This window comes from Procambarus clarkii, chromosome 65, assembly GCF_040958095.1.
Source record: "Procambarus clarkii isolate CNS0578487 chromosome 65, FALCON_Pclarkii_2.0, whole genome shotgun sequence".
NCBI classification, from domain to species: domain Eukaryota; kingdom Metazoa; phylum Arthropoda; class Malacostraca; order Decapoda; family Cambaridae; genus Procambarus; species Procambarus clarkii.
The window spans coordinates 6,477,642-6,489,693 of NC_091214.1; the positions used below are offsets into that span (position 1 = coordinate 6,477,642).

General features: G+C 39.5%; 1 protein-coding gene across 1 annotated transcript in view; it reads left to right on the plus strand.

Annotated features, from left to right (window-relative positions):
* LOC123753419 (zinc finger protein 345-like) overlaps positions 1 to 8,424 on the plus strand; it is an 89,610-nt gene extending 81,186 nt beyond the window's left edge. The window contains exons 15-16 of the mRNA XM_069309383.1: positions 7,004 to 7,029; positions 8,311 to 8,424. Of these exons, the coding sequence (XP_069165484.1) occupies positions 7,004 to 7,029; positions 8,311 to 8,424 (140 nt within the window). The remainder of the gene's footprint in view (positions 1 to 7,003; positions 7,030 to 8,310) is intronic.
* The last annotated feature ends 3,628 nt before the right edge of the window (positions 8,425 to 12,052 follow it).

The following is a 12,052-nucleotide window of genomic DNA, read 5'->3' on the forward strand; positions in this document are numbered from 1 at the left end:
TTTATTATTATTCCATTCCAGGAGCGATTCAGAGGCAGGTAGGGGAGGAACATGACAAAGCACAGCGTGACAATAACCCCTTAGGTGGAGGGGAGGGGGGAGAGGAAGCGATGAGTGATGATGATGATGGTGATGATGGTGATAGGGGTGACATCTCTCAGCCGGGCCCTAGTGGTCTTAGATCCCCTGTCATCAATAGACTTAATGCCCTAAATAGTGATGAAAATTCCCCAGATGAGGAGGATGCTATAGACACTCCCCACTTAATTAATAGGGTGGGGGCTCTGGGGAATCTCTTTACTAGGCTGGAATATTCCATCCCCTCAGCCTTCGCCACAGACCCTATAGGACTCCTAAGCAACTTTAGGGACTATTACATATCTGAAATAGAGAATTACATGAATTCTCTTGGGGGACATGGCAATTTTACTTCATCATTAAAAATCCTCCTCGAAGTAAAGGTAACACTTTTGAAACAACGACTCACGGAAGATGATGACTTTAGAGAACACTTCATAACAACACCCGCTAGACTGGTAACTCTTGAGGATGTGGGTAATCTTATTGATAGCTGGGTGGCTTATATGATTACACGACTGGAAGATCTCCTTTCAGAAACAGAGGGGAGTGGTTTCATATTATATAATGTCGATTTCCTCAAAATCGTCATCTGTAATGCAAGTGTAAGGTCAGTTTTGGGGGATTATGTCCCTTATCCACCATTTCTAAGGGGACGGCATGAGGTCTTCAACCCAAACCCGGCTGGTAACAATAAAACATGTATTATTCAGTGCATTGCTGCTTTTCTGGCGTCACAACAAGGGTGGAAGTGGAGACGTATAGGGAGACTTGTAGAGTCTCACTCTAGGATTAGGAAAATGGTCAAATACGACAATTTATCCTTCCCTCTGTCTTGGGAGGATATCTCTAAATTGGAGAATAGAAATAAACTATCCATTTTTTTGTATTCAATACACAAACATACAGATGGCGTCTATCACGTCTCTCTTTGTCGTCGTGGTAGCAGACAGTACTCGGTCATAGTTCCTTTATTGTTATTGGGGGAATCTCATGTGGCATTGATTAAAGAGTTCGATAAGTTCCTACGGAACTTTACTCGCAGCCACAAACGAAAGACAGTCTTCTGTAGAAACTGTCTCTCAGAATATCAAAATTCGTCTGAGCTAACAAATCACTCATCTTCCTGCGACATCACTCAGAAAATTATTTACCCTCAGCCTGGGGACACACTCCATTTTAAAAATACTGGGAAAGGTTACGCCCCTTCCCATGTGGGCTATTTTGATTTCGAGTGTGTCCTAAGCACTGAGGACTGTCTAGGTTCTGTTACAGCCATACATAGACCTATAGCATACAGCTATATAATTGTTGATAGGAACCACACTGTCGTTGATAAATTTACTTATTTTGGGGGGGACAGTGTTACTCATTTCATGCAGCGAGTTGCTACCAAATGGGAAATTATCAGATCTACCCTCCACCATTATGAAATAGACATGTCTCTTGAGGATATGATCCATTTTAGGAGACAGACTCACTGCCAGTTTTGTGAGCGGGTATTTACCCCCTCCAATTTCAAGGTTCAACATCATGATCACCTTAGGGAAAAGCTCAATTATATTGGAGCTCTATGTAATTACTGCAACCTCCGCCACAAGAATGCTCTGGAGAGTTTAGTTCTAATTGCCCATAATATGTCTTATGACATGGGCTTAATTTTGAGGGAGTTTACCATGGATTCAAATATTAAGAGCAATATCCTCATGAGACAGGGGACGAAATATCTTAAGGTGGAAATAGGGAAGCTTAAATTTCTTGATTCACTGGCTTTTATTACAGGTAGTCTTTCATCCCTAGCAAAGACCCACATTGATTCAGCCAGCCCCTTAACATTCACTCACTCAATGATAGAGGGTTTGCCCAAAAAGAGTCACCACCTACTCTTAAAGGGTAAGCAGTTTTTCCCTTATGAATATACCACAAAAATCAGCTGCTTTAATGACACAACACTCCCTCCTATTGAAATGTTCTACAGCTCCCTAACAAATCAGGTATAACTTTGGACGAATATAGACATTCTAAATTAGTATGGGAGGCTACAGGGTGTAGGACATTAAAAGACTACCTCCTCATTTATTTGAGGTGTGATGTAGGATTACTGGCTGACATTTTTACACACCACAGGGCAATTCTAAATTATATATATTCTTTAGAATTGACACACTATTGCAGCCTCCCAGGGTACTCCTACGACTGCTTCCTGAAAAGTAGTAGAATATCGTTGGAGTTAAGTGCAGATGTGACGTTGCACAATCTCTTATCACAAAACATACGAGGGGGTTTTACAACTGCAGTTAGGAGTTATGTCAGAGCTAACAACCGCTATGTCAACCCATCTTTTAACCCCCAGGAGGATAGGTCTTCATTCTTACTTTATCTCGACTTCAACAGCCTCTATGGGAGTTGTATGACTAGGAAATTGCCCCATGGGGGACTAAGGAGACTATCATCTGATGAGATGAACTCCTTCATTAGCGGGGGGAAGATAATGACAGAACAGCCTTTCTCTTCTAACAAAGGGTACTGGCTCTTAATTGACACCAAACTTTTAAGACCCGAAATAGCTAGACTAACAGACGATCTGCCCCTTTGTTTACACCATAGGGGAATAAGTATGGAGGATATCTCACCATTTAGTAGGGGACTTCTGGAAACAAATGACATCACACACCTCCCCCCAAAAAACATCAAACTGGTTGGAGATCATCTCCCCAAAAAACATTATTTCATATCTCTTCACCTTTTACAACTATTTATTGAGACAGGACTTGAAGTGGAAACAATACATGCAATTTACGAGTTCCACCAGTCAGATTTTATGGCAGAATTTGTTAACACCAACGTTAACAATAGAAATGCCTCCAGCAGTAATGATAGGAAAACACTCTTCAAATTACTGACGAACAGTGTTTTTGGTAAAACGCTACTGAATCCAGCTCGTTATGCCATTGACACCAAACTAGTGACTTCAGCTAGGGTCTTTTTACGAGAGGTGAAGAATCCCCGCTTTAAACGAATGGTGCATTTAGGCGACAATAAATTATTGTCTGTCAGTTCCAGACCATTCATTAAAATTACTCATCCTAATTACATTGGGTTCCAGATTCTTGAGCTAGCAAAATACAGCTTGTACCATTTTTGGTACAGGGTACTTAAGAACCACTATTCAGATAGGGTACAACTGGTGTATAGTGATACAGACAGTTTCATTTTCACCTTACTAGCTGAAGATGTCTTTAATGAGATGGGGAAAGAACCCCTTAGTTTGTGGATGGATACGAGTAATTTTCCTGAAACTCACCCCTTGTATGATCCTTCTAAAAAGGGTGTTTTAGGGCTGTTAAAGTCAGAGGTATCAGATAAACACATCCTTGAAGTTGTGGCACTCAAGCCCAAAATGTATAGTGTGCTTTTGCTTGACAATAAAAATTCCATCACCGCTAGGGGTATTCCCCGAGCTGTGCAAAGATCTTTAACACATAACCACTTTAAAGAGACCCTTCACAGTAATGGTGTAGTAAATACTTTTAATTACTCACAAATAAGAAACATAGGGGGGCAGATGGCAACCACATTCAATACTAAGAGGGGTTTAAGTGCATTTGATGATAAGCGCTTTTACCTAAATAAATACACTAGCCTAGCGTATGGTCACCCAGACATACCATCCGACCCCCACCCCAACACCTCAGCCCAAGGAATGTCCACCGAGAGTGAAGGTGGTGACGTCATTGAACCACAAGGAGAGGAAGGACAACGCCCCACCAGCGAGAGTGAACCCTATGACGTCAGCAGTCAGTCACCTGAGGGAGGCGCACTACATCCCATTCACTCTCTGGGAGATGATGAGTCATCATCTTCGTCCCAGGAGGAGGAGAAGGAGGGGGAGGAAGACCCCACAACGGACTTGTGGGCGAGAAGGAGAGGTCTTGTTAATAAATATTATGTGGGGGGAGATGACCTACAATACGACTATGTTTAACCCTATGTACTTTGATAATATAATCTATAAATCATCAGGATTATTTCTTTTTCTCCTTCTTTAAGTATAGAGGCTTAAAATATATCCAACTTAAAAACAACTAAGGGAGGCGGGTCCCTCTTACGGTACACTCAAGGTCATCAAGTATGAGGAGGGCTGGTGAGGGGGGACCGCCCCTACTGCGAGGATCCTGTTTTTACACCTGTCCCATAGAGGGAGGTGGGGGGGGGGGTAACTGCCGCTCACCTGAGTGTTTATTATACAAATATACTGTCATACTTTTCTGTATAAATGAACATGAGCATGAACATAGCGACACATAATAGATACCTATCTTCACTATTTTTACGATTGTTGCTGCCCCACACCTTGGGCGACCTAATATGGGGTGGCTCTAAGTGGCACCCCGCCTCTGATTTTCTTATCTGATTACCCTTCATAGGTAGCTACTTTACTGTAAATGAACATGATCATAGTGGCGCATAATAGATACCTATCTTCACTGTTTTTTCGACTGCTACCACTCACACCTTGGGTGACCTAATATGGAGTGGCACTATGTGGCTCCCCGCTTCTGATTTCTTATCTGATCTCCTTACATAGGTGGCACACAGAGGCGCATTCTAATCTACTATTGATTGTTTGAAGCGGAGGTTAAACATATATTTGAATGAGATTGGGTAGATATAAATAGTAGCTACCTCTTGGGTGGATATAAATATCAGCTACCTAGTTCTTAGGTGGATATAAATAGTAGCTACCTCTTGGGTGGATATAAATAGTTGCTACCTTTTGGGTGGATATATATAGCAGCTACCTCGTATGGGCCAATAGGCCTTCTGCAATTACCTTCATCCTTATGTTCTCATCAGCTTACCTCTCTTTTTTTTACTTTCTCATCTCTCCTTCACCCATCCCACCCGTGTCCCCTCCCCCCTTTTTTTCTTGTTCTTACCTTTCACCTCTTGTTACCTGCTCTTCACCTCACTCTTGTATTACATATGCCCGTGCCTCTTATGTCCTCTTCACTAGCGACTTCATAACGGTCCAGGACGGGCAGAAACTTCGTCGTCTCATCTTATGGTGTGTAGTTTGGTCAAGATTTCTTCAGCCACGTTATTGTGAATCATCATCTGCACGAGATATTGAACAATTCCTGAACTTACGGGAACATAATCGCTTTCATATTAACTTGAAGATATGGAAACCAATGTAATGATTCGTACTGTTGATAAGCCTCACGAATGTCTCGAGTGCTCAAGAAAATTCAGGTACCTTAGCAATTTGAAACAACACTTGTTAGTACATTCTGATGATAGGCCTTACGAGTGTTCTGAGTGTGCAAAAAAATTTAAGGGCCCTGGAACTTTGAGAAAACACCTTTTAGTACATACTGATGATAGGCCTTACGAGTGTTCTGAGTGTGCAAAAAAGTTCAAGTCACCTGCAAGTTTGAAACAACACTTGTTAGTACATTCAGATGATAAACCTCACGAGTGTCCTGAGTGTGCGAAAAAGTTCAAACACCGTCACAATATGAAAAAACACATGTTACTACATTTGAAGGATGAACTTCATAAGTGTAAAGATTGTAGCAAAAGTTACAGTCTTCGTGAAAATAAGAAACGTGTAAGAGTGCATACAGGTGATACATCTCATAGGTGTGAAGAGTGTGAGAAAAGATTTAGTCAATTTTCAAATATGAAGAGGTGTTGGTGCACTTTAATGATAAAGCTAATCAAGGCCAAAGCGAGCAACAAGAAGCAGAAAGTGAAAAAGGCATCAATTCCACGACATGTTAGTGAAGTTTGATGATGAAGTGTTTCCTCGAAACAATAAGAAGCGGAAAGTGTAAAATAGTGGATGCTCAGTGAATGATTTGGGATCATCTTATGTGTAAAAAAAATATTACCTAAAATAAAAGTTTCAGATCAATAAGTATTTTTATTTCTGCATTTTTATTTTTTATTACTGTTTCTTTTCACTGCAACTTTGAATTGGGTGTACCTTAATTTATATACTATATCCAGTAAGTCTTCAAGACTTACTGTAGTAAGTAAGACTCCAGTAAGTCTAAAAAACTTATTTTAAAATTATATAAAAAAAAAATTACTGGATAAAAAGACTCCAGTAATATAAAGAACTGCTACATGTAAGCAGGTAATATAACGAATGAAGAAAAGGCGATGAGGTAGCTTAGTGACAGGGTGTATGGGGGAATGGCAATTCTTTTAACCATGTAGCTTAGTCGATTAAGGCAGCGTCTGGGATTCTCTCGGACGTAGGTTCGAATCCCCGTCACGGCCCTTGTTCATTTGATGCATCACGCTATTGTGATTTCTGTGTTCGAATTTTTGAAATCTAACATATTTATTTATTTATATATACACAACAAGGTACATTGGGCTTAGGAGAGTACATAGCATTGATGATTCTTGTAAAGCCTTGTACGCATTGAGTTTCGGGCAGGTCCTAAATCTAGCAGCTTAACTTGATACCTGGTTGATGGGGTTCTGGAGGTTCTTCTACTCCCCAAGCCCAGCCGGGGCCAGACTTGACTTGTGAGCGGCCCGCAGGCCCACAGCCCGGTTGGTCCAGCACTCCTTGAAGGAAACAATCTAGTTTCCTCTTGAAGAGGTAGGACGTTGAACAACCGTGGACCTCTGATGTTCATACAGTGTTCTCTGATTGTGCCCATGGCACCTCTGCTCTTCACTGGTTCTCTTCTGCATTTTCTTCCATGTCGTTCATTCCAGTACGTTGCTATTTTACTGTGCAGATTTGGGACCTGTCCCTCCACTATTTTCCATGTGTATATTATTTGGTATCTCTCTCGTCTCCTTTCTAGTGAGTAAATTTGGAGAGCGTTGAGACGATAATTTAGGTGCTTAATCTCGTCTATGCGTGCCGTATATGTTCTCTGTATTCCCTCAATTTCAGCAATTTCTCCTGCTCTGAAGGGGGAAGTGAGTACTGAGCAGTGCTCAAGACGGGACAACACAAGTGTGAAGTACAACCATTTGTACTTCAAATTTGAGTACAACCATTGTGATGGGATCTCTGGTCTTGAAGGTTCTCGTAATCCATCCTATCATTTTTCTGGCTGACGCAATACTTGCTTGGTTATGCTCCCTAAACGTTAGGTCGTCGGACATCATTATTCCCAAATCCTTGACATGCTGTTTTCCTACTATGAGCAGATTCGATTGTGTTTTGCACCCTGTATTATGTTTAGGATCCTCATTTTTGCCGTATCTGAGTACCTGGAATTTATCACCGTTAAACATCATGTTATTTTCTGCTGCCCAATCGAAAACTTTGTTAATATCTGTTTGTAGTTTATCAATGTCTTCGGCAGAGGTAATTTTCATGCTGATTTTTGTATCATCTGCAAAGGATGACACGAAGCTGTGACTTGTGTTTTGTCTATATCTGATATGAGAATAAGGAACAACAGTGGTGCAAGGACTGTACCTTGAGGTACAGAGCTTTTAACTGCGCTCGACTCGATTTTACTTGATTGACTGTTACTCTTTGTGTTCTGTTCGACAGGAAATTGAGTATTCAGCGTCCTACTTTACCAATTATACCCATTGACCCCATTTTGTGTGCAATCACTCCATGGTCACATTTGTCGAATGCCTTTGCAAAATTGGTGTATACGACATCCGCGTCATGTTTTTCCTCAGTGATTTTGATATAGTGGCCAAGTAGCTGTGAGAGGCATGATCTTCCAGCTCTAAATCCATGTTGGCTTATATTGTGGAGGTCATTGGTTTCCATGAATCTAGTGACTTGACTCCTGATCACTCTTTCAAATACTTTTATTATGAGAGACGTTAGTGCAACTGGTCTAAATTGCATTCCAGTGAATGCAATTTAAGCTTTGTTAATCTTTCTTCATATGAAAGATTTCTAATTTGAGGAATTAACTTAGTCATCCTACGCTGGAAACGTTCAAGTCAATTTATATCCATTCTATAGTACGGCGACCAAAACTGAACTGCATAATCTAAATGGGGCCTAACCAGAGCAAGATATAGCTGAAGAACCACACCAGGTGTCTTGTTATTAACGCTTCGATTAATAAATCCTAGTGTCCTATTTGCCTTATTACGAATATTCATGCTTTGATCCTTTTGTTTTAAATTCTTACTAATCATAACTCCCAGATCCCTTTCGCAATCTCAGCACCATCTAGCTCGTACCTTGTAACTCTCGTATTCTTGTAACGTGTTCTCTTACAGGAGCGAATAGAAGAAGGTGTTGCTACTGATACTGACATGGTGCTAGGCAGTGATGATGAGGAAGAACCTGAGGAAGAGCAAGGTGCACCTTGCGCAAGGTGTAAAAAGAGATAAGTAGAGCAAGAAGAAACTATGAAGTTCGTATAGCAGGCCAAGCAAAGGCAAATCCTAAAGGTTTTTTGTCAGTTATATTGAAAAAAGGATATGGAAAGGATAGGTGCACCTTGCGCAAGGTGTAAAAAGAGATAAGTAGAGCAAGAAGAAACTATGAAGTTCGTATAGCAGGCCAAGCAAAGGCAAATCCTAAAGGTTTTTTGTCAGTTATATCGAAAAAAGGATATGGAAAGGATAGGTCTATTAAAAACCGAGATAGGTCCGATAACGGATAATGACGAAGAGATGAGTATTATTTTTAATATATATTTAATCTCTGTATTTATTAAAAAGAACTTAACTCTATGCCTTTAGCCGAACAAGTCTATGTGGGTGGGGACGAGGACTAGTTGATTAGTTTAACAGTTACCAGGGATGATATTATTAAACAAATAGAAAAACACAAACCAAGCAAATCCCCTGGACCGGATAAAGTGTTTACCAGGGTGCTAAAAGAATGCAAAGAGGAGCTTCGCGATTCATTGTCTACTATATTTAATAAATCATTAGAGTCAGGCAGATTGCTAGAGTCGTAGAAGATTGCTAATGTAGTGCCAATTTTTAAGAATGGAGATAGATCACTTGCGTCAAACTATCGGCCAATTAGCCTAACGTCTATTGTGGGAAAGTTACTTGAATCGATATTTGCAACCATTCGTTTTTAACTTGAAAAAACAAATTAATAAACGAGTCACAATATGGTTTAACAAATGGCCGTTCATGTGTAACAAAATTGTTATCTTTTTATTCTAGCATAGTTGAGGCAGTTGATAGTGGTAAGGTTTGCGATGTTGTGTACCTTGACTTTAGTAAAGTTTTTGATACAATGCCACATGAAATACTGATTAAAAAGATAGAGGCTCATGGTATTGGGGGTGCTATATTAAGAGGGAATAGTGTATGGCTATACCAAAGGAAACAGAGTCAGTGTGCATGGTGTTAAGTCAGAGTGGGATAATGTTGTAAGTGGAACGCCTCAAGGCTCTGTATTGGGACCTCTGTTGTTTATAATATTTATATAAATGATTTAGATTCAGGTTTAAGTTGCAACATTTGCAAATTTGCCGATGATACAAAATTCGGTAGGGAAATTAACACGGAAGACGACTCACTATCACTTCAAGCTGATCTAAATAGGGTTTTGAAATGGTCAAAAGATTGGCAGATGCAGTTTAATGCTGATAAATGTAAAGTTTTGAGTCTAGGTAATGATGATAGAGTTACAAGATACGAGCAAGATGGTGCTGAAATTGCGAAGTCGGATTGCGAAAGGGATCTGGGAGTTATGATCAGTAAGAATTTAAAACCAAAGGATCAATGCACGAATGTTCCAAACAAATAAATGCATGAATGTTCGTAATAAGGCAAATAGGATACTGGAATTTATTTATCGAAGCGTTAGTAACAAGACACCTGGTGTGGTTCTTCAGCTATATCTTGCTCTGGTTAGGCCCCGTTTTGATTATGTAGTTCAGTTTTGGTCGCCGTACTCTAGAATGGATATAAATTCACTTGAACGTGGCCATGCAGCGTACGCTGACAAAATTAATTCCCCAAATTAGAAATCTTTCATGTGAAGAAAGATAAACAAAGCTTAAATTGCATTCACTGGAAAGGCGAAGAGTTAGGGGTGACATGATAGAGGTTTTCAAGTGAATGAATGGACATAACAAAGGGGATAATAATAAGGTACACGAAACAATGCGTGTAAATTGGATAAGCTTAGATTTAGAAAAGACTTGGGTAAATTCTGGTTCGGTAATAGGGTTGTTAATTTGTGGAACCAACTACTGGGAAACGTAGTGGAGGTGGGGTCCCTCGATTGTTTCAAGCGCTGGTTAGACATGTATATGAGTGGGATTGGGTGGATATAAATAGGAGCTGCCCAGTATGGGCCAATAGGCCTTCTGCAGTTACCTTTGTTCCTATGTTCTTATCCTGCAAAAAAAAGATGTTGTTGTTTTAGATTTAGCTACTCAGAACGAAGTGTCCATGTAGTACGGGCTATGGTGAGCCCGAAAAAATAGAGATCGACATAGCTTATATTACATTCTTTAGAAAGGTGAAGAATTAAGGGTGACAGGATAGAGGTGTACAATTGGATGAATGTCCATAACAAAAGGGATAGTAATAGGGTAATGAAAGTATCAACACAAGACAGAACAGAACACAATGGTATAAATTTGATAAGTTTCGATTTATGAAAGACCAGAGTAAATACTTGTTCGGTAACAGGGTTCGCGTAACATAATAGAAGTAGTATTAATTGATTGTTTGAAGCGGAGGTTAAACATATATTTGAATGAGATTGGGTAGATATAAATAGTAGCTACCTCTTGGGTGGATATAAATATCAGCTACCTAGTTCTTAGGTGGATATAAATAGTAGCTACCTCTTGGGTGGATATAAATAGTTGCTACCTTTTGGGTGGATATATATAGCAGCTACCTCGTATGGGCCAATAGGCCTTCTGCAATTACCTTCATCCTTATGTTCTCATTTATTATTTATTTATTTATTTATTTATTTATTTATGCATATACAAGAATGTACATAAGGAATGTGAGGATACAATTATGGTAATTACAGTCTTGTAAAGCCACTAGCACGCGCAGCGTTTCGGGCAGGTCCTTAATCTAAGAAAATTTTAAGGAGGTAAATACTTGCAAAATTTATAGACAAAAAAATGATAACAGATTACATGGAATGAAAAAAAAAAAAAAATGAGAGAAAATTATAGGTACAGTATATTAAAGCACATAGGTAGCTATGATTGATTGCAATGACAGCTTAAAATGGTAGTTGACAACAAATTGGTAGGCACAATACAGCAGAAACAATATAAGATTGATTGCAATGACAGCTTGAATGGTAGTTGACAAAAATTGGTAGTCACAATACAGCATATGGCTAGCACATAAAAGAAGACAGCAATGAACACAATGATAAGGTTGTTTGATATTACATAAAAATTAGGAGATTGGGTACCACTAGGTACAGAGCAAATTTAAAGCTCAGTGTAGGAAACTAAATAGATGAAGTTAGGTACTTTTTGGTTTTGCTTTTAAATAAGGCAAAAGTTTTACAGTTTTTCAATTCACTAGGGAGTGAGTTCCATAGACTAGGTCCCTTAATTTGCATAGAGTGTTTACACAGATTAAGTTTGACCCTGGGGATATCAAAGAGATATTTATTTCTGGTGTGGTGATAATGGGTCCTATTACATCTGTCCAGGGAGAGTTTCAGAGCATGGTTTGCATTTAAGAACAGGGTTTTGTAAATGTAGTTGACACAAGAGAATGTGTGGAGGGAGTTAATATTTAGCAAATTAAGAAATTTAAACAAGGGAGCTGAGTGTTGTCTGAAAGCAGAGTTAGTTATTATTCTGATAGCAGATTTTTGCTGTGTGATGATGGGCTTAAGGTGGTTTGCAGTGGTAGACCCCCATGCACAGATACCATAATTAAGATAGGGGTAGATTAGTGCATAATATAGTGAGAGGAGAGCAGAGTTAGGAACATAATATCTGATTTTGGAGAGTATACCAACTGTCTTAGAGACTTTCTTAGTTATGTGTTGAATGTGGGT